Here is a 23,442-nt window from a genome sequence, read left to right as displayed (position 1 = left end):
TCGTTTACTTGTTTTTTGTGTGTATTTTTTTCACAAATGTAATAAAAAGTTATAGGGTCGGCCCCAAAAAATAGGGTAGGTCGGGTTACCGTAACCACACCTATTTTTTTTTTAGGCCTAAGATGAAGTTGAAAATGCTTTCTTTTATAACAACACATACAATCAGACTCCAACTGGAGTATCAGGGGCGGACAAGGGGGGGGGGGGGGGTTTCTGGGGTTTCCGGAAACCCCCCCAGCAAAAAAAAAAAAAAATTGTGTGTGTGTTTTTTTTGGGTATTAATCAGTGACAAAATCTGCTGCCTGAAACTGGTAATGATCATCCTCAGAATGCACCAGATTGCACCATTTTGCATCCTTTTTTTCAACAAGCTAGGCGCTTTGCGCCGTCGGCTCAGCGCTTCGCGCCTTCACACCCATATCTTCACAATATACTTTTGGAAACAACCCCCCATAAAATGAACTGATCCGCCCCTGAGTATGATGCTGAGAGCTGCAGTTAGAAAGTGGCTTGACCATAGAATGGCCAAGCTGAAAAACCTCAATAAGGCGTACCTGTAGCCATTGCCTTTGATCGAATTATGTCAACAGATTTAAAAAGAAGAATAAAGCAATCAAGCATGCGTCACCCTGTTCTGGACAGATACCGATGATAGATGACTTTTAATGCTGTTGATTATTCTTTTCTCCCCATCAGCTAGAAACCTTGGATTCACCCTTTCATCTGACATGACCCTTAACAAACATATATATCTTTAGTCTGTAGAGCAGCTTATTTTGAGCTTTGTAAGATCAGCACCATTCGCCACACACTCTCCTCTCAAACAACTAACACTCTTGTCTGTGCCTTTGTTCTTTCTAAACTCGACTACTACAACTCTCTTCTCTCTGGCTGTCCTCTGTATCTCCTGCATAAACTACAAAAAGTCCAAAACTCGGCAGCACGCCTCATTCTGAAAGCACGAAAACGAGATCACGCAACACCACTTCTTCACACACTGCACTGGTTACCTATTCAAGCCCGCATTGACTACAAACTGTCCACCCTCTGCTTTAACTTCTTTTCTGGCTCGTCTCCTGCTTACTTCTCTGAACTCCTCACCGTCTATTCTCCAGCAAGACAACTCCGTGCCTCTTCTGACTGTCGCATCCTCACCATTCCACACACCAAAACCAAAACATACGGACAACGCACTTTTACTTTCTGCACACCCACACACTGGAATTCTCTCCCCTTTCACATCCGCCACTCTCAGTCACCCCAAGCATTCAAACGAGCACTTAAAACGCACCTCTTCAAGAAATACAACCCCTGATTTTGTTTTCTCAGTCCATCAGTAGGCTACATGTAGTGTATTTGTTGTTTTAGTGATAATGTGATAATGTGTATACACATTTAGGGCTGTTTTTCAGTATTAATAACATGTTCTGTTTGATTAAGGGTATTCAGCTGGTATTTCCTTGTTTTTACTACCTATTTTATTCATGTTTTTATTACTTAATTAGTGGAAGAATCTGTTGTAATGTATGTTTGATGGTGTATGCTTTTATGAATGTAGATGTAAATGCTTGTATAACTGTGTTTGAATTTTAAATGTGTCAAGCGCAAAGAGCATAATTGTAAAGTTATGATGTTGCGCTATATAAATGCTCATTTATTATTATTATTATTATTATTATATATAGAACTTATAAGTCACGTTTAAATAGTGATTAAATCTTTTTGAAGATAAGCGTTCGTCTTTGTTGAAACAGTCTTTTTATCGTTGCATGTGTTGCAGAGCTGTAACCCAGTGAAGGATGGCATGATCAATGTACACATAGTTCCACACACTCACGATGACGTCGGCTGGATCATCACAGTGGACCAGTACTACTATGAACGTAAGTGCATTCTTTGTTTAAGGTGTGCATATTTAAATTAATTATTTTACATGCAATGTAATGCGGGTGGGAGTGTTAATTGTTTTGTTAACAATAACAGTCACACAATATCACATAACAACAGTATTTATTCTTGCAATCAAACTTTAAAACAGAAGAATGTAAATGTAACATGGTGGTTTCATCATGGATGCTGAGGTAAAGAAGGGATAAAACACATTTCTTCATCCATTGGCATTGCTAATTGTTTGTACAATTTTTCAGGGGTACAGTACATTCTGGACAGCGTCATCCCAGAGCTGGTAAATGACCCCAGCAAGCGCTTCATCTACGTGGAGATCGCTTTCTTCTCTCGCTGGTACAGGGAGCAGAATGACTTCATGCGTCATACAGTCAAGAGGCTGGTCAGTGAAGGTACGGAGAGCTGCTGGCTGTTATTAAATTACACTTTTCTTGGAAGAGAAAGGGTTACTATTTGTTGATTTTTTTCGAAGAGGAAGGATAGTTATATCTATGTGTGTCTTTTAAAAATGAAGCTAAAATGTCTACTGCTGACTTTGTTCTTTTAAATGTGTAAACTTTTACTCAAGTAGGAGCAGGCGTATGCATTTTTTTTTACCTGATTGCTTTATTAAAGCTTCAACCAACGACAACATTCTGAGGGCGGACAGGAATGCTGAGATCAGATATTTACCATTTAGCAAAACATGATATTAAATGATCGACGTCGCAAAGTCATCTGCATAAAACTGGCTGCACAAAGGTTTAGCAATGAATGTTCAGTAAAAGTGAATTGTACTTCAGGCTCAATTAAGGATGGCCTTAACTGTGCTTAAGGTTCTTAAATGTCACACTTGGCAGACTCTTGGTCATATGTATTTCCTATTTCTTTGTGTGAATTTTAATGGTTTCTGCAGTTGTCTCTTCGTGTGTGAAGGTCGTCTGGAGTTCATCCTTGGAGGCTGGTGTATGAATGATGAAGCTTCCACTCACTACAACGCTATCATCGACCAGCACACTCTGGGCTTTGAGTTTCTTCGTCAGAACTTTGGCAAGTGCGGCAAACCAAGGGTCGGATGGCAGATTGATCCTTTCGGCCATTCCAGGGAGCAGGCATCCATTTTTGCACAAGTATGTTAACTCTTCAAAGTAGTGGTGATTGCTGAGTGTGACATTGTAATACAGTAGACTCCGCTTAATAAGGTCACCTTGGTGCAGGACAAAAGTGGCTATATTAAGCGGGTGGATTTAATAAAAGGAACTCATGGTTTTCAGGCAAACAGAGCCTTAAAACAAAGGAGAGACATTCTGTGTGCATCTCTTTTATTAAACAGAAAAACATCCTTACAAAAGCTAATAAAATAGCATTAGAGAGACAACTTAACGATTTTGATAAACAGCTTATTCTTGAAGCAAATAAAGCAAAAAGCGCTCAAATCCGTTCTTGAGAAAAGTTTGGTGGCCATGGTTGCTGGTGTCCAGATTCAGACTAAACACTTGTTGGCAGTGTATGTGAACAATCATGCACAAGAACAAAAGCTCAGAAGTACGCTTTTGTTTGAAGTTGTTTATGACCACTGACTTGCACTTAACGTGATTTCAAACTCACTAGAGGCTGGCCAAAACGTCTCAGGTTGTTTGAAAACCAGTCATGCATTAGCTGTGAGTGATCAGACAGCGATTACAGACTCACTGTTACGGCTTTTCACACCTAACGCGGGCAAAAAAATGGTTTTAATAAGCGGGATGGTGGCTTTATAAAGCGAGTGATTTTAAGCATAAAACATAAGGAAAAATCCGTGCAGTCAGAAATTGGCCTCAAAAAGCGGGTGGCTTTATTAAACATGGCCTTATTAAGCGGATTCTACTGTACTGGCAAAAAAAGAAGAAACGGTAATCAGACTGACATGATGTTGGTCTGTCTTCATGTCTTTTGTTTGATCCTGTTACTCCCGCTTTTTCTGTGACAGTGATACAGAATCAGACACACAGAATAATTGATTTTAATAATTTCTTTTGTGCTCTACTGAGCCTGTTCTTATGAATGAACAAGTCGCGTAAGGTGAAATTACTACATTTAGTCAAGCTGTGGAACTCACAGAATGAAACTGAACACACTGCATTTTTTCACAATGACCGTTGTCCGCCGCTAGTGCAAAAGGCAGTGAAAGTGACGAGCCTGTTTAGCGCGGTTGCGCTGTGCTGCATAGCACGCTTTACTGTACCTCTCTTCGTTTTAATTTTCTGAGCGTGTTTTTAATCCAAACATATCATATACATGTATATGTTTTTGGAATCAGGAACCGACAAGGAATAAGATGAAATTGTTTTTAAAACGATTTCGGAAATTTAATTTTAATCATAATTTTTATATTTTTAATTTTCAGAGCTTGTTTGTAATCCGAATATAACATATTTATATGTTTTTGGAATCAGAACATGATGAAGAATAAAATAAAAGTAATTTTGGATCGTTGTATAAAAATATAATTTTAATTACAATTTTCAGATTTTTAATGACCAAAGTCATTAATTAATTTTTAAGCCTCCATGCTAAAATGCAATACCGAAGTCCGGCCTTCGTCGAAGATTGCTTGGCCAAAATTTCAATCCATTTGATTGAAAAATGAAAGTGTGACAGTGCCGCCTCAACTTTTACAAAAAGCCGTATATGACGTCATAAAAGACATTTATCGAAAAAATTAAAAAAACATCTGGGGATATCATACCCAGGAACTCTCATGTAAAATTTCATAAAGATCGGTCCAGTAGTTTACTCTGAATTGCTCTACACACACACACGCACGCACAGACACACACAGACACACAGACACACATACACCACGACCCTCGTCTCGATTCCCCCTCTATGTTAAAACATTTAGTCAAAACTTGACTAAATGTAAAAAAGGGACAACTAAAACCACAAGTGTGAGCTGTATTTGTTTTTTATAACGCAGTAACCTAACTGGAGTATAAGTAATTTTGTGTTACTTCAGAACCAAACTTTTGTTTTATGTATTTAAATATTTAATAGTGTTCTGCTGCACATGCAGTAAAAACACAAATTGCAGTATTGTTAGGCTGGCATTTTGACTTAACAGAAGGTTCTTCTTTGATTTGCAGTTTGGCTTTGACTCTTTGTTCTTTGGGCGTCTTGACTACCAAGATAAAGATCTTCGCCAGAACCGCACAACGATGGAGATGATTTGGCGAGGCAGCCCGGACAACTTGGGTATGTTTCAGTATCTATTTCCATGCAAGTTAGCTTGCGGATACATTTTAGACTCTGAGGAGAGACATGTGTTTCAAAGGGAGGTTTGAATATATATTAATTATGTGTATGTGGTACGGTTGAGCAAACCCTCCATCATTACCCCCACTAACTAAAATAAAAATTGCGCTTTTTTCTTTGTCCTCTTAGTTTGGCCCTTTTCTTGATGCCTCTGCTGCTAATAATGAAAGCCTTGTCACATTTTCCTTGGTCTAGCTTTGATAACAAATTATCTTTTTTTGCACTTGACCTTACAAGTCAAGCTTGCAGACTATGCGGTTATCAAAAGATCTGATAAATCAGTGGAAGGTACATGTGACACAGTCAGTGGTATGATAATTGATAAAATACTGCTGGGGTCATTGCTGAAAATATATATGTTGTGCAAGCTCGCAGATCATTAAGGTTGACGGTGCAGTTAGGTCAAACAATAATCATATTTAGTGACCTAGAAACTTGATCAAATTGGTGCAAGATTTGTTACTGGAGATGTTTGACTGCTGTTTTATCAGTAGCTACTCATGAAATTGAAAAGGCTGATAAAGTTGATGTGAACTAATTTTGTTCAAGGGTCATTTTCTGTTCTCATCTTGCTCAAGGTTGAAAAGGTTGTGGCTGTCCCCTGCCTTAGTTTGCCAATGCCATTGCACCTATATTATTATCAGGCCATCCATCTTCTTTGTTGTTATTGCTTGTTTGTTTTAATACTTCCTCTTGCTTTCTTTGTATGTTTTTAAACAATGTGAGTACAAAGAGAATGTAAGGAACACAATCTAAGCAAACTCTTGAATAAGGCTTAAACTTAAGTTACAACACAGATAGGAACACATTGATGACCATGCAATGTGTGTAAGTGTGTGAAAGAGAGAGAGAGATTATTGGGGGTGCAGCGGTACCTGCCATGAAAGGAAACCCTTGGAACCACCAGCCTGAACTGTCCCTACTTTGCAAGTGGCCTGTTACAGCAGATTTATCTTGGTCATGATAATAGTTAAAGGGACAACAGAACTCAGAAGGAGGTGTCCTCTCATCAGAGGGGCCTCCGGTACAGTGGAACCCCCCTTTTAAGACCCCCCTATTTAAGACTTCCTCCCTTTTAAGACCTTGTTTTTTCAGATGTTCTGTTCATAACCTCTGTAAATTATAAGACTCCCTCCTTTTTAAGACCTGATTTTCTCAGATTTGTTAAGGTCTTAATAGGGGGGTTCCACTGTATCTCGAAATGAAGCAGTTGTGGTGTTTCCCTTAATGGTTTATTGAGTCACTTGAGAAAAAGTGACTCTATGTAATCGGTCAGTGTTAGTCTGTCCGGCCGGCCGGCCGGCTGGCCGTCCGGCCGGCCGTCCGTAGACACCACCTTAACGTTGGACTTTTCTCGGAAACTATCAAAGCGATCGGGCTCATATTTTGTTTAGTCGTGACCTCCAATGACCTCTACACTTTAACGATGGTTTCGTTGACCTTTGACCTTTTTCAAGGTCACAGGTCAGCGTCAAAGGAAAAATTAGACATTTTATATCTTTGACAAAGTTCATCGGATGTGATTGAAACTTTGTAGGATTATTCTTTACATCAAAGTATTTACATCTGTAGCCTTTTACGAACGTTATCAGAAAAACAAGGGAGATAACTAGCCTTTTCTGTTCGGCAACACACAACTTAACGTTGGGCTTTTCTCGGAAACTATAAAAGTGACCGGGCTCAAATTTTATGTGAACGTGACTCATTGTGTTGTGAATAGCAATTTCTTCCTGTCCATCTGATGCCTCATATAATATTCAGAACTGCGAAAGTGACTCGATCGAGCGTTTGCTCTTCTTGTCTTACTTGTTCTCTATTTTACATCTATTGTGCTGTTCTGTTTAGGAACCCAATCTGATCTCTTCACGGGTGTGTTGCCTAATGGTTATTCGCCTCCTGGAGGTTTCTGCTTTGACATCTTTTGTGGTGATTCGCCCATTGTGGTTAGTGGAATTTTTATCTACATGCTATGGCAGTTGCAGTTTTGTGTGCTTCATTCGAAAGCAATTTTACACCATTGAACTGTTGTGTTTCAGTATTTGTTTAATCTTTTGGTTGAATTTTGTTTTGAGATAATATTTCCTTATTTTATGCAGTCCGCTTGTCACGAGTTTAACATTTTAAAATTCATCTTATATGTTCCTGATAATTGCCGTAAGTCTGTCTGGGTCAGAAAATCAGAAGTTATTCACAGAAGTTATTTTTTTTATGTATGCTTGTAAATATTTGCTATTGCTTATTTGTTTGGTAAGTTGGTGGATGATAATATAAAGTCTTGTTTTTGCACTTTCAGGATGACACACGTCTTCATGATGTGAACGTAAAACAAAAGGTGGATGATTTCCTCAAAGCAATGGCAGATCAGGTAAGCGCTCGGATTTCTTTATGCTGTTGGATGGATTTATTGGTTTTTGGCTCATTTGAGTAATCAATGAGTCTTAGTAATGAGCAGTGTTATCATCTATGTGCTGTTTTTTGCTCTAACGTTTCAGGTAAGGGGAAGTCATGAAACACTATGTCAAAAACTTTTTTTTGTTGAAAAAAGTGACCATGTAAAACAAAAGGTGCTAATTTAGTGGAACTGGTCAGCAATAACCAGCAGGTTTAAGCTTGAGTACAAGTATGGTGAGCTCGAATTTCATGTCAGTTTACAAGACGTGAAGCATGCTGATCAGATAATTATCTTTTCTCACATAAAGAAAGAGATCATGTGTTTAAGTTTTCTGATACAGTAAAATTGATCAGTAATGGGTGGGGCAGGTTAAAGCTTGAAAGAATATATGGTGCACTGGAATTTCATGTTTGTTTGCGAGACAAGAAAGACAATGTTGCTTTGTATTTCACGAATTGAACATACTCACTAGGGTGTCATTCTCAAACAGAAACAGTTTGAATGTTTTAGATCCTTGTAATTCTTGTTTCAGGCTAAACATTACAGCACAAATCACTTGATCACCACCATGGGTTCCGACTTTGAGTACCAGGCAGCCCATAACTGGTACCTCAATCTGGACAAGCTCATCAAACATGTCAACGCCAGGGTGAGATATTGGTTTGAGCTTGTTTCGGTGTCAGCCTGCTGAGCTGATCAGGTCACAGCAATATGTCTTGTTTGTATCGCTGATGTTTCATTTTGTATGTTGCGTCTAATATTGGACACAAAGAATATCCAACATTGTCAAAAAGAAAGATCTTCTGTCCCCCCCCCCCCCCCCACACACACACACATGCATAGACAAATAACCAAAGGATTGTGTTTTAGGGCCTTTATGCGCATAAGACTGCACAGAAGATGTATGGTCATGACAAACAACACATGTATTGTCTCGGATCGTACATATCTGTTTTCAGCAATCCAGTGGCAGCAAGGTGAACTTGATTTACTCTACCCCATCATGTTACACGTATCACGTCAACAAGGCTGGAAAGACCTACACCACCAAGGAGGACGACTTCTTTCCCTACGCCTCACGTGCGCACACTTTCTGGACTGGTTACTTCACCAGCCGTGCCGCCCTCAAGGGATATGTCAGACGCACCAACAATTTCCTTCAGGTAAACAGAAATTTTATTGATGTATGCAGTGTTCATTCTGTCGTAAACTTTGTGGTGTGAGAGAACCACTGTGCTATTTTATTCAATACATCAGGCTTGCATCTAGCAGCAAGAAACTGTAAGACTTCCTTTTGAATGGTAGGAGTAATGTCTATTTACGGCTCAAGATTATTGAAACATTCTTTGGGGACTATTGATTTGTTCAGCATGGGATGCTGTCATATGTGACCCTCCACCACGGAATGAGTCGGATGTCACCTCGTGCGGCTCTGCATTAGGCCTAGTATACGTCCGGGGGGTGTCAGATATCAGTGTGTGGATCACCTTAGTCACAGGCTTAAAACTAGAAAAGTGTTCGCTCTTTTCTAAAACGGTTTTCACCACAGGATAGAGCATAAAAAACTCTTCAAGAAAATCTAAAAACCTAAAAATCATGCAAAGGTGACATGCGACTCATTCCGTGGTGGAGGGTCACATATTATGTAACTCACTAACTGTGCATGTGTTTGTGTGCACTTGATAGTTTGAATGGTAGTTGGATGACCGCCGTCTTGCTCAAAGCCTCTTGTGATCATCAGGTTGTGTTGTACAGTGTACCTCTATCAAGACTTACACTGTTCTTTGATTACAGGTAATAAAGCAGCTGGATGCCCTTGCCATACTTGAGGACACTGACAACAGCACTTTCAACATCAACGTCTTGGGTAAGTTTTCTGGTCTTGGTTATTACTGGCTGATATATTATTCTGGCATCCTTTCATTGTTAATCTAGGTCTAAAAAGACTTTCTGCTTTTCAGTCTGCCTCGCCAGGTTTTGCCTCTTTCTGCATGGCAGCAGGTTGTCCAGTCAATGCTTTCTCTTTCTGCATGGCAGCAGGTTGTCCAGTCAATGCTTTTTGTGCAGTTATTTTATTAATGATTTCTTCCGTGATCAGAAGGTGTCCATCAGCTCTTTGGCATTTGCATGACAGGTCCTGTAAAATAAAGTGGGTTTTAGGGTTGAAGGGTTTTCTGTGTTACAACTACTGATGATGGCTTATGTCCTCTCAAGCCTCTAACCCAACTAGGATCATATTTTGTTAATACCTTTTGCTGTATGCCCTGACAGATGATTGATATAAAGATTTTTGTGTCGTGTTTTTTTTCAGCTGAAGCGATGGGTGTGGCTCAGCATCATGACGCTGTCTCGTAAGTATCATAACCAAGCATTGTGAGTTTTAGGGGGGGGGGGGGGGGGGGAGGTTTATTACCCGTTTGAATACAACATCCTGGGGGCTCTCATGCAGTGGCATGACCTTGTGAAACACGCAGAAAAAAGATAATAAGCAACAGAGTTGATCAAAGGCTGTTTGCATGAATTTCACAACATTTACTGAATGCTTTATCGCATCCATACAGCATGGGTGAACAAAGAATACAATTGTTCGGAGCTTTTAACATGGTTAACCAGATGAGATTTGTATAATTTATAATGTGCAAGAAGAATGTTGAGGCACCTGTGCTATCATTATCTTTTCATATTATAGCATTCTCCTCGGTTTTTTTTCTCTGTAACAGCTATTTTATGTTTGCTTTTTTAAATTTAAAGACAAATTGGGGTAACAGATTTATTTTAATCCTTGTTGTTTGCAGTGATCAATAGCAGGTGAAATTTAAACATCGCCTTATGAGTTAGGCAAACTGCCTAAATAATACTAAAGCTGAAACTGTTACAGGCTCTTTCTTGTCTCTCAGTGACAACTGTTAGGACTGTGAAACCCAAGAGTGTCCTGACTGTACCATGCTTATAGCTTACCCTATGTTTTGCTCAGACGATAACCTGTGTTACAGTGGGACAGAGAAACAGGTTGTGGCCTACGACTATGCAGAGAGACTGGCGAACGGTGTCAACGAAGGACAGGTCTGTCTTTTTTATGTGCTATTTTTTTGTTGCAAAATATTTTGAAGTGATTCTAATAAGAATGTGTTTAAACAAGAGAAAGGAGAACAAATGCATATGTAAATGGCATGGCTTTAGTTATCACTAGTAGCGTTTCCTAACAGACATGGACTTCAAATTTTAAGTGCTTTGTTTAAACAACAATTTCAGCTACCTCACTGCACGCCTTACTCTTGTTAGAGCTTCTTTTGAATGAGACTGAGGAGTCTAAATCAGCAGATACCGAGTAAACTTAGGTTTTCAGTGTCACTATCAGAAACTGAGGAAGTATGTAGCTGCTTTGTGTCACTAAACACTATTTATTAAAGACACTGCTCGGAGTTTGAAAGATTGCAACATGAAAGAAGAAATAGAGCTGAAATCATGAAGTTTCACATTGATGTGTTATTGTGTGTATCTGTTTTTTAATTTCTTCAAAAAGAAGATTTTGCATTGCAGAAAGTGTACAATGATGCAGTAAAGAAGCTGATGGCGCTGAACGGGGATGCAGCAGTGGAACAAAACTTCTGTACGCTGCTCAACATCAGCGTCTGTGACTTCACACAAACCCAAAAAGTGGTGAGCATTAATGTCATTCTTGTCCATTCAGCTGGCAACTGCATGGAATGAAGTCATGGGATGTATTTGCGGCTGAATTGGACATACATGAGATTTTTGGCCAATTAACGTATATCCGGCATTTTTGAAGCTTTGGAGATTGCACTTGGTTGCATGATTTTGCAATGTGTTCTTTTTTTTCAAAACATTTTTTGGGAAAGAGGGGGATGGGGATGTATTTTGACAATTTTATGATCTAATACCTTGTGCAATGAATTGTCAGAAAGACTGGTAAGAAGTATTTTGAGGTATGAGAATGAAGGGGTAAAAGACATGATGTGGCGGGCCAGATTAGAGCATGAGAAAACAGAAACAGGATGGAAGGAAACAAGCTTTTAGAAAGACGGAACAAATCTGGAAAGGGAAGAAAGTAGCTTTTGTTGTTGTTAATAAAAATAAAAGTTCTTGCGCAAACAACCTAGTAGGAAATGCATGCATGCTTAGATGTACACATGCTCATTTGCATGGAGAATGTAATACTTGCACACAGGTAACATAGACTTACCCTGATTTGAAATGTGTACTATCAATCAATCAGAAAAGGGAATTGATTTTGAATTGCCTGGTTACAGTTCATGGTGACATTGTACAACCCCATTGCACGGACAGGACGGGAGATCGTTCGTCTGCCAGTGTCGAAGGATCAGACTGTGTCTTTCAAGGTCACCGGACCTGATGGAAAGGGAGTGGAATCTGAGGTAATACATTTTATATCTACCCAGTTTGTTCCTGGCATGACCTGATATGGATATAGGGAAAGAACATGCATGGGAAAAACAGCAATAGAAAATGCATATAAATGTTGTTAAACTGAATGTATTGTTTTCTTGGCAGTTTTCTTGTTTGCCAAATTATCCTGTGCAGTCTTTGCTGTTCCTGGGAATAGGTTTAGTGTGTGTTGTGTATGTGTTTGAGTGTGTGTATGTAGGTGCGTGTTGTGTGTGTAGGTGCGTGCAATTATTATTTATAGTGTTTGGTTAACATGTCCTCTTCATTTTACTTTCAGTTGATCCCTGTCACACCAGACACTTTCAGAATCCCGGAGAGATACAACAACACTGCCAAGTTTGAGCTTGTGTTCCCTGTCGATCTAGTACCTCTGGGATACACTACCTACACTGTTACACGCAACACAGGTATTGCCTCAGTTCCTTGCCTCATCTTTAGAAAGAGAAAACAAACTGTTGTATGGATAGTTCAGATAAAAAAAAGGAGCCAATAAGCTATGGTTGAACTGAGAATACAGAATAGTGGACCTGGAAGTAGCTTGTTCTGTTCATTCAAGATAGAGACACTATACTTGGTCTGTCCTGAATTCTTTAGAAGATAGATGATCTTGATTGAAATTTGCTTGATTTTTTTTAAGGTCCGAGTCTGATTTCTATGCTAATTAGTGGTTTCCATTTTAGTTTTCTGTTTCCTTCGTTAAGGGCATTTTATGGGAATCATTGTTATTTATTTAATTTTTTCCAGTATTATAAGGGGCTTAGAATTATTGAAGAATATGTGTCATATTGATATCCGGAATATTATTGTTTATGATTTAATAAATAAAACAATGTTTTTTCCCTCTAGCTGTGCAGAAACCTGCTTTGGAGAAGAAACCATTTCAACCAGGGGCTGATGTTGTTTTGAAGAATGAGGTACAGTTGTTTTATTTCTATAATTCTAAGTAGAACAGACATTTTGAAGTAAATTTGAAGATTCTTTATACAAGTGCCACATGAGTTGTCTTACTAGGACTATACAATACTAGAATAATTCTTTTCTTTCATGCTTCTGATTTTGTTAAGATGACAGAGCTGAGATGGTTTAATTATAAACATGAGTTTCTTGTAATTGTTGTTGTTGAACTTCTGCCAGTACTTAATTCAGTTGCTACAGACAGCATTTGCAATCATTTAGCCATGTATAATCACTTATTCAGAAACAAATTTGATACTGACAAAAGTTTTTGACTTAAAGCCTGTAAACAGTGTAATCTTCCTCTTGTTTCAGTATATCTCTGTAGCGTTTGACGGGAAAACGGGTGCTCTGAAGAATATGACCAACCTGGAGAAAAAGGTTTCCATGGACATCACGCAGTCTTTTAGCTTCTATAATGGAGTAAAAGGCAACAACAGCCAGCCTGAGTTTCAGGCCTCGGGTGCCTACATCTTCCGCCCCAATGGCACTTCTGTGCCAATCACTATGGATAACAGCTATCCTAAGCTGACAACCAAGGCTTACTTTGTACAGGTAGGTTTTGCTGTTGTTGTTGTTATTCATTTTGTTTTGTTTCTTTTTGTCTGTAAACATTTGAGAAAATGGTTCTCTTTATTTTTCCATGTCTGCCAGCATTTATGCTCAGTAAAAATCTGTTAAAGACGAAGCTTCCAGAAGCGAAAATTCGTAATAGTCTTGTGTCGTCTTTGTATCGGTGAGTACAGTAATCCTTTGTTTTTTAACTTTGTTCATCTTACCACAGTCACTTCGTTGTTTAGATTTCTGTTAAAGACGTTTGAATTTCAATTCAAGCTGTTCAGTTCTCATGCTTTTTTGTTTTTTGCTCATGAAGATTTTTGCAAGGTTAAAATTCTGAGAGAAATGAAATGGAAATGTCACTTGACTGATAGAGACAACTCCCATGAGGATAAAATAGGAAGTTGCGTGAGTGCATGACATTTGACAGGTAGTCTTGGTTAGCCAGACTTGGTCGTATTACAGGAACCTTGCAAAATTATTTTAAATATTCACATAAAACTGGACTGATATTTGTATGTCAGGGTGAGCTAGTACAGGAGGTCTACCAGCAGTTCCTTCCCTGGCTGACGCAGACAGTCAAACTGTACAGCCAGCAGCGCTTTGTGCAATTCCAGTGGACTGTGGGACCCATTCCTATTGAGTGAGTATCATCAAGTGGGATTGATTGTTCTGTCAGCCTGAAATGGACTCCAGCAGACTCTTCTCTTACAGTTTACCAGTGATTTTTTATTATGGTGTCTATGGTTCCATAGTTATGTTTCTCTCAGTTATATTTTTGAATGGAGGATGGTTCAGAAATACAAAGTAATCAGATGACAACAGAATAACAGTGTTAGTGTATGGTTTAATGACACAGTTTTGAAATAACTTTGAACTGTTTGTGATGCTACAGTCAATCAGTATTCAGTGGCTTTGTGATTCTGTTTTTAGTGACAACCTGGGCAAGGAGGTTGTGAGCGTCTTCAAGACCAGTCTGAGCAACAAGGGGACTTTCTACACTGACGCTAATGGACGTGAAGTTCTAAAACGACAGTAAGTAATTGCTGCTTTAACAGGAATGGGTGTTGTTCACAGCATACACAAACTGTCAAAGCATTGTACTAGTTAAAGTTAGAAGACAATGAGTACTCGCAGTAAGTATTAAACCACCAAAATGGCCAAAAAAAACACTGACAGACTGACAGAGCCACACACTTACAAGCATGGACACACTCAAACAACACACACGCATGCACACACACACTAATACACTCAAGAAAAAAACAATCAAAGGTAATACTTCAAAACGTGTACAGTTTCTTCAGCTTCACCTAAAAAGAAACAGAAGGTAACTTTAGGGCTGCAGCATAAAATGCTTATGGATTTTTTTCATTGTATGAGCATGATGAAACATTCTTTTCCTTGTACAGACTGAACCACCGAGAAACCTGGCCCTTGAATAACACAGAACCTGTGGCTGGTAACTTCTACCCTGTCAACAGCAGAATCTACATCCAGGTTTGTTTCTAGTTTTTAGTCTAATAGAAGACAGAGGGTGGCTAACTCTGTTTACTGCATCTCACATACAAAGAAAATAATGTCAATTGTCAGGAACTTTTAATGTATTTCAGTTCCAAGAAGCAAATGAGGGGGCTTAGGGTGAGGGGTTGAGATGAGAAAGGGATAGCTAGCCTCTGAATGCAGAAACATAGGGAGAGAATTCCTTAGCTAGAACTCTGACTTTCATGTACATTTGATGTTGGTCTTTTCGCATTCATTATTCAGCTTTCATGCAGATGTCCTTAATGTTGTCATTCCGTAAATTTTACTTATAGGATAATGTTTATGTGGGTACATCTATGTCATACAACAGGACGAAGCCAAGAAGGTTCAGTTCACAGTGCTGACCGACAGATCCGAGGGAGGCAGCAGTTTGAGAGACGGAGAGGTGGAACTCATGGTAAGTGTGTGTATGTGTGTGGTGTTAGTGTAATTCAATTCAGAACTCAAGCTAAGTGTGTGTATGTGGGTATTAGAGTAATTCAACTCAGAACTCATTGTGTGTTGGTGTGGGTGTCTGTGTGGGTGTCAGGGTAATCCAATACAGAACTTATGATAAGTGTGTGTGTGTGTGTGTGTGTGTGTGTGTGTAATGAAAGCTGGAACTTGTGGCAGGTGTGTATGTGTGTGCCTCTGTATGTTTATCACTGTCAATGTAATTAGATTTCCCCATCATCTGAACTCTCCCTGTCTTGTTTCAGTGTTCATTTTAACCTTACTTGTGTTTCTTCAGGTTCATCGTCGCTTGTTGAACGATGACAGTCTCGGAGTAGGAGAACCTCTCAACGAAACAGGCTCTGATGGAAAGGGACTTATTGTCAGGGGTGAGTTCTTTTTCGGCTATGTTGTTGGTGGTTGCACATGAGGTGGCTTATTGCAATTTATCTTTGGATGTGGTCAATGTAGGTTTATCAATTCAAGTGCAGTGGAAAGGTTCCTGGGAACATCACTTGATTTTGTTTGAGAGACATTTGTTGTGAATGCTGAAAATGTATTTGCTAAGAAGAAACTAATTTGTACTGTTTTAACATCTGCCTTTCTGTTTGAAAATACACCATTTGGGAATATGCTATCTGATGATTGCAGGAATGAAGAAAAGTAGTAGTGCAAGTGGAACTTAAAATCTGCTGTCTTTATTGATTTTCTGTATATCTTTCTCTTTCTGTCTTTGCATTCTATTGTAATTTTCATTTTAGTTTTTATTTTGTTAACCCAATGCCCCCTGACAAAAAAATGGCAGGCAGCCTTCTTAATCCTGAGCAAAGGGAAACTACTCCGCACAACATGGACACATACAAAACAAAACAATTCATGTAAAATCATAGAGTACTCACATTTATATAGAAGATGGCAGAATAACTCGAGAATACACTATAGTTTCATATGCAAGTATGTTCTGTCCACTTCCGATGTAATAAATGTTGTTTAAAAAAAACAATCCAGCAAGTGTTCTTCAAAAACGTCCAACGTGTCAGCCTTCAGTCCTCATTTACACCAATATATGTTGAAACTCCCAGAAAAATCCTCCCGAAAGTCCTGTTGTCGAATAACAACACCCAGATCGATGTCAAGACTCATCCCCTTTCACCTCTTCAAGTAGAAAACCTTCAAAAGGCGTGTCAGAATCGTCATCTGAGTTCCCCATGATCGAACACCATACTTCCAAACCTTCGTTCAACGCCATTATGTCAGCCAAAAAAATCTCAAACTTTGAAAATTCACAGCAAACACACTATCGCATCGATTCAAACTCTGCAAACGCCAGAATGAAGCAGACGGAAGGAAGTGCATTAATCACATCCGGTCGCAAGGCCTTATGGGTAAGGCTCAAAGCGAAAGTGAAAGTAGGTGACCTAGTGTTTAGCGGGCCATGCCGGGCGTTTCAGGGATTTCATAGGGCACTTCCAGCGGGCCATGCCGGGCGGTTCAGGGGGCATTGGGTTAATGGGATTACGGGAAAGCTGCGTAACAGTTAAATAAACAGTAACTTGTGTTTCGTTACACCAAGAATAATGCTCAGTTATGACTTTTCAGGCATTCACTATGTGATGCTGGAGCCAATGGCTTCAGCAGCAGCAGGTCACCGTGACCTAGGAGAACGACTCTTCATGCCGCCAGCACTTAGCCTCTCTCAGCCCACAGACAGACAGTCACACTTGGGTGCCAAAAATACTGTGAGTATGCTTTTGATGAAACTTTCTTCTAAGGAATGATGCAGTGGTTCCTGTGATGAAAGCATACCCTTGAGAACAGATACAATTTTCCCCATATTGCAGATATCCTGTCATGACATATATATATTTTGATTGAAACAGGACTAGCCAAGATGTCCCTCGTGGTGAGGTGTCCTCTCATCTCAGGGCAGGGATGGTCATATCTCAAGAAAGTCATTAGCTCGGCAGAAATTTCGCTGGCCCGGTACATACCACAGTTGATGTGCAGTGTTTATATGGCTTTAAAACCCGATATTACAACCAAAAGGGTCGCATTTGACCAGAATTTTCATTGGCCAGCCAGGTGGTTTCTATTAGCCCGGTGGATTTTTACTCGCCCCTGGTGATCAGGTGGACGATTTTGCCATCCCTGCAGGGGCCTCACATGGCAGGTACCACTGTAGAAAGGATTAACTGCTGTGTACCTCTAGGAATTGGCATTTTGCAGGGCTGTTCTGCTGTCGGCTGTTAACATTGCTGAGGCCTTAATCACACGGTCAAGCAAGGCTGAATGCAGCTAGCTTTATAGAAGGAATCACATTCTATACCATTGAATAGCAGATCAGTTCACACAAACTGCCACATACAGCAGTCCCTCTCATGAACGGACACCCTTGGGCCATAGCAAAACTGTCCGTACATTGCAGGTGTGTAGCAACTTGCGAGCTCTGTTCAGCTTTGACATGCAGTAGGAGGGCTTCTGTTTTTGGCTCACCTGAGTAATCAGTGAGTCTTAGTGATGAGCAGTGTTCATCTGTATGAGCGGCTGGCTGACTGGGCAGTCATGAACAAAAACTTTAATGTTGAGGTTTTCTCAGATGTTTTAAAGCTAGAGCTTTGAAGCTTTACACACTTCTAGGGTTTAATGACCTCCAAACTTGAACCAAGAATGGTTGACCCTCATGAAATGTCAAGGTCACAGCAGGGTCAAGTTTGGTTCATGAAATGAAAATGTGTCAATTTAAAACTTCCCCCCTTTTAAGACCTTGTTTTTCAGACTTTCATTCTCATGTTGTATAGTTTCTGATCTCAAACCTGGCGTTTCTCATTGCAGTGGTCAGGAGTACGAGAGGCGTTGCCGGACAACGTCCACCTGCTGACCTTACAGCAGTACCCGTCTGCTGGTCCTGCCCCCAGCGAGACCCAGCCTTTCCTGCTGAGACTGGAACACTTCTATGAGAAAGGGGAGGACCCTGTGCTCTCCCAGCCTGCTACAGTCAACATACAGGTAGGGTTTGCATTGTATATATATCAGTTGTAGGGACGTTGAACAATAACCAACCAACCCTGCTTTGCACTGTTAGAACAGGGCAAGCTGTGGTACAGATAGTGGAAATATGTGGTATGTGTCCAAGTGGAAGGATGCTCTTATTCCGTGTGAAATCCTGGGCAGTTCTGAGTTGGTGCATACTATCGACGGGCGCAGTGGCGTGGTGGTAAGACGTCGGCCTCCTAATCGGGAGGTCGGGAGTTTGAATCCCGGTCGCTGCCACCTGGTGGGTTAAGAGTGGAGATTTTTCCGATCTCCCAGGTCAACTTATGTGCAGACCTGCTTAGTGACTTAACCCCCTTCGTGTGTACACGCAAGCACAAGACCAAGTGCGCAATGAAAAGATCCTGTAATCCATGTCAGAGTTCGGTGGGTTATAGAAACACAAAAATACCCAGCATGCCTCCCCCGAAATCGGCGTATGCTGCCTGAATGGTGGGGTAAAAACGGTCATACACGTAAAAATCCACTCGTGCTAAAAACATGAGTGAACGTGGGAGTCTAAGCCCATGAACAAAGAAGAAGAGGTGCATACTATCACTGAGATGGTTGGTAATAAGTGTATTTATAATTGTGTTTCAGTCAATATGCTTGGGTTTAGGATGTCTTCTTTCTTCTTCTGTGTACAGCCTTTGTAGGCTCACATTAAATTTGTGCTGTTTCTTTCAAATATTACTTAATAAAACTAGTCATTTATTCATTTGTGTGGTTATTTTTTCCCCTTAGAAATTGTTCACAACATTCGACATTACTGCGGCAACTGAGCTGACGTTGGGCGGTGACATGGTGTTGTCCGATATGAACAAACTCAAGTGGAACTATCCTCATGATGACGATGAGCCCCCTCGTAAAACAGGTAATTTATAGTCTTTCCTTTTTCTTCTCTTCATTTGTCGCTATGATCTAGGTATTGTGTGGTTGGTGTTGATTTGTAGCTGTTTAGCTAGAGGAATGATCTGTTTACTTCATACAAGGCTGAAGTTTGTGAGTTTGCACAGGCCTTGAACTCTTTAGACTTTGAGATGTCTCTTTTAAAGGACACTTGTGGAAAACTGATTTGCAGAGGTGTGATAAACTGTAATATTGATTCTCTACCACCGACAATTTCCACAATGATAAGGATGATACAATTATCATTGGTTTGAAACCAATCACGCCTGGATGACATATTCTTTCTTTTAAACTTTATTTGGAAGATCCAGTTTAAGCAGAAATTATTTCTAATGTTTAGTTTTTACCTTTACTGTAACTGTAAGTGTCTCAGCATGTTAGTTCATTCTTGACTCACATGCGAAGCAAAAGTGAGTCTATGTACTCACCCGAGTCGTCCGTCCGTCCGGACGTCCGGAAAACTTTAACGTTGGATATTTCTTGGACACTATTCAGTCTATCAGTACCAAATTTGGCAAGATGGTGTATGATGACAAGGCCCCAAAAAACATACATAGCATCTTGACCTTGCTTCAAGGTCAAGGTCGCAGGGGCCATAAATGTTGCCTAAAAAACAGCTATTTTTCACATTTTTCCCATTTTCTCTGAAGTTTTTGAGATTCAATACCTCACCTATATATGATATATAGGGCAAAGTAAGCCCCATCTTTTGATACCAGTTTGGTTTACCTTGCTTCAAGGTCAAGGTCACAGGAGCTCTTCAAAGTTGGATTGTATACATATTTTGAAGTGACCTTGACCCTGAACTATGGAAGATAACTGTTTCAAACTTAAAAATTATGTGGGGCACATGTTATGCTTTCATCATGAGACACATTTGGTCACATATGATCAAGGTCAAGGTCACTTTGACCCTTATGAAATGTGACCAAAATAAGGTAGTGAACCACTAAAAGTGACCATATCTCATGGTAGAAAGAGCCAATAAGCACCATTGTACTTCCTATGTCTTGAATTAACAGCTTTGTGTTGCATTACCTTGGATGACCTTGACCTTGGGTCAAGGTCACATGTATTTTGGTAGGAAAAATGTGTAAAGCATGTGAGTCGTATGGGCTTTGCCCTTCTTGTTTAAATTTTTTTTACCTCTTGAGATCCATTTCTTCTGTTTAAGTAAAGTAATCTGTTATATTTCAGATCCTATCCTGAGGTTTGAGTCTGAGAAGTCAGGAAAGTCTGTGAGCGATCCGCTGAGCATAACCCTGAACCCCATGGAGATCAGGACATTCCAGATCACCATTCAGCCTGCTGCCTAGAACAACAAATTCTCTTTTGTATTTCCTGGAGATGAATGTTCCGAAATTTCCCATGAGCATGTTTGACCAAGTTATTCTGTTGATATCTGCAAAGTTCTTGCTACATTCCAGGAATAGTTATTTTTCAAGGAGGTAAAAAAGTTTTAAATTGTTTGACAACAGGTGTGTGAAAAACAGGTCATATGCAAGTTTGATCTTTTATTTCGTTTGGTTAGAGACAAGTTTTATGCCTACAGAAAGGCTTATATGGAGTTTTAACGCTGCCTTCGTCAGCAGTATTTGTGAGTTTTAAATATTTTAACATACATGTAATTTATCTGTTTTCTTCAAAAGTGATTTTAATGCCTGCAGCTTATCTGATGTTTGATTTGTCTTGACTTCTGTTCCTCGGCCTCGTATGGCATTTTTGCAATTGAATGTGAAAGCCTTTGTATTATTACTGAATGCCTTTTAAGTTTCCTCCGTGTGTGCGTGTGTTGTGTCTATTGGAGTGGGAGGGGTTGGGGGTTAGTTGAGGTTTTCGACGTTTTAATATATCGTCAGTTCTTTTAATCTCTTACATTTGTGCCTGCACTCGCCAATCAATGAGTGCTCTAAAAAGTTCATTTGTAAAGAAAATGTATTCTCAAGGTAAAATGGCACCTTTCTTTTTTCATAATCTTCTTTTTCTTCTGATGAGTTTTGATTTTTTTTTTTAGTAGAAAACAAGCTGGTTCTACATTTATGCTTAGATGCGAGTTTCTCCAGCTTTTTTTGTTTTTACTCTTTTTTTCTCTAATTTTTGTTAAAGGGAACGATATGATCATAATCAAACAGGTTGTTAATGTTGTGCATCACTTCATGCTCTCATCTGTACAAGTGATAACATTGCTTTCTTCTGTGCCATACCAGATACAAATCTTGCTTACATGAGCACATTTACTGTATGTGCTTTACTTTTCTTTTGTGGAGATGCAGTTCTTGTTCTTCTGTTGTGTAGCTTTTGGGTTTGTCTTTTGTTTTGTTTTACATGTACTGTTCTTATTTCCATGGACAATTTTAAAAGTCAATGGCTGAGTTCACACGAGAGCCCATCACGGTGTTAATGGGTTTATCTTGTGCGAAATGTGAACATGAACATGTATATAGCACAGTCAATTAGAAATAATAATAGCCTGCTTTGTGCTGCTTGTGTTTGAAGAAAGGCATGGAGACAGTTCTTTCAGAAAAAAAAATATTTAAAACAAAGGTGTGTTTGATCTTTGTCTGGTGCATTTCTATGCCTTTCTTCAACATATACAACACCAATGCCAAATGTGATGTGTATTTTTTCGTGAGATTTTCTGTGCAATATGTGGGTTCTGCTCAGTGCTTTCAGTACCTTGTTTTACTAAACACAAAATACCAAAGGCTAGTTGCATCTTTTCGTGAATTGTATAAAAGGTTCTGGTGTAACTCGCTGGTATGTAAGCATCAAACTGGGGCTAATTTTGTGATGTCCATACTTCGGTTCGTTGCTTGTGCCAGATCAGCAGAGATGGTATTGATCAGATTTGAAGATGTAATGCTTACCATTGTACTTTCATGTGTGTGAGTTTGAAATAAAATCTAAAAACAAAACAAAAAACCATCTTACCCTATCTGCTGATCTTACCTCAAAATATTTTGTGTGTGTGGAATGGATGCTATATATATATATAGTCTGACAAAATTTGCAGACATGATGGTTGACAAATTGTGATTGACAAGCTGTGTGTGTGTGTGTGTGTGTGTGTGTGTGATCAGTTTAACCTCTCAAACTAACAAGAGTTTCATTCCTGATTTTTTTCCATGGTACAGTCCAGTGAAAATTGTCTTTAGCACGATACCAGTCCAGCTGATCCATCACTCTTTTTAAATTGTCAAGTTTTGACTGAATGCATTCCAGCAGACTTGAATAGAGGCTCACATGGAGCTGAGGGTGTATGTGTGTGTTGAGAAGTTTAAAAAAAAAAAAAAAAAGTCGCGTGAAAAATGAAAAATACGTCTGGGGATATCATACCCAGGAACTCTCAGGTGAAGTGTCATGAAGATCGGTCCTACACCCACGTACACACACACCACGACCCTCGTCTCGATACCCCGTGGATGTTAAAACATTTAGTCAAAACTTGACTAAATGTAAAAAGAAGTATTGGACTATGAAACTTTGCATACAAAGTTGATCCAGATAATACCCCCATATTTTTTCTTATTTTCTGGATAAGAGCGTTCAAGAATGTAAATGTTTGCCCCGTTGCAAAAGTTGAGGCCATATTTTTCAATCAAATGCATTATAGTTTGGTGATCTTTCATCCCGTCCGGAATATGGGATTGCATTTCAGCTTCAACGCTTAATAACTGATTTCGTAATTTGTTATTCAAAGTTTAGCCTGAAATTAGAATTGCAAAAGAGGATTCATTGCTTTGGCTTTGTGTGACTTGTTTCTTCTAGTTAATCAGGTATAATATTCCTGATACAGAACTGGAATTAAATGCATATAAACATTATCATTGATATATATATGTATGTCGTGCCGAAATCACGGAATTGCCGAATTCGCGGAATCGGCAACATTTTTGCCCATTTCGCGTAATCGGCAAAACGCTGCCTATTACGCGAAATCGGCAGCGTTTTGCCGAAAATGCGTAAAGGCTCCTAAACGTTTTCCATTTCGCAAAAGTGACAGCCAGTCTGTTACT

General features: G+C 39.5%; 1 protein-coding gene across 1 annotated transcript in view; it reads left to right on the top strand.

Moving 5' to 3' along the window:
- The window catches only part of LOC138959757 (lysosomal alpha-mannosidase-like), a 23,152-nt gene extending 791 nt beyond the window's left edge, over positions 1-22,361 (top strand). The window contains exons 2-26 of the mRNA XM_070331365.1: positions 1,781-1,883; positions 2,148-2,297; positions 2,821-3,014; positions 5,010-5,118; positions 7,024-7,121; positions 7,472-7,543; positions 8,103-8,219; positions 8,530-8,733; positions 9,365-9,437; positions 9,882-9,921; positions 10,564-10,633; positions 11,111-11,230; positions 11,842-11,967; positions 12,276-12,405; positions 12,845-12,912; positions 13,268-13,507; positions 14,035-14,153; positions 14,444-14,545; positions 14,923-15,010; positions 15,366-15,452; positions 15,786-15,876; positions 17,087-17,226; positions 18,320-18,493; positions 19,262-19,391; positions 20,624-22,361. Of these exons, the coding sequence (XP_070187466.1) occupies positions 1,781-1,883; positions 2,148-2,297; positions 2,821-3,014; positions 5,010-5,118; positions 7,024-7,121; positions 7,472-7,543; positions 8,103-8,219; positions 8,530-8,733; positions 9,365-9,437; positions 9,882-9,921; positions 10,564-10,633; positions 11,111-11,230; positions 11,842-11,967; positions 12,276-12,405; positions 12,845-12,912; positions 13,268-13,507; positions 14,035-14,153; positions 14,444-14,545; positions 14,923-15,010; positions 15,366-15,452; positions 15,786-15,876; positions 17,087-17,226; positions 18,320-18,493; positions 19,262-19,391; positions 20,624-20,742 (2,964 nt within the window). The 3' untranslated portion in view covers positions 20,743-22,361. The remainder of the gene's footprint in view (positions 1-1,780; positions 1,884-2,147; positions 2,298-2,820; positions 3,015-5,009; positions 5,119-7,023; positions 7,122-7,471; positions 7,544-8,102; positions 8,220-8,529; positions 8,734-9,364; positions 9,438-9,881; positions 9,922-10,563; positions 10,634-11,110; positions 11,231-11,841; positions 11,968-12,275; positions 12,406-12,844; positions 12,913-13,267; positions 13,508-14,034; positions 14,154-14,443; positions 14,546-14,922; positions 15,011-15,365; positions 15,453-15,785; positions 15,877-17,086; positions 17,227-18,319; positions 18,494-19,261; positions 19,392-20,623) is intronic.
- The last annotated feature ends 1,081 nt before the right edge of the window (positions 22,362-23,442 follow it).

Source organism: Littorina saxatilis, linkage group LG2 (genome assembly GCF_037325665.1).
Source record: "Littorina saxatilis isolate snail1 linkage group LG2, US_GU_Lsax_2.0, whole genome shotgun sequence".
In the NCBI taxonomy this organism is placed as follows: Eukaryota; Metazoa; Mollusca; class Gastropoda; order Littorinimorpha; family Littorinidae; genus Littorina; species Littorina saxatilis.
This window is presented reverse-complemented; position numbering and strand designations above follow the sequence as displayed.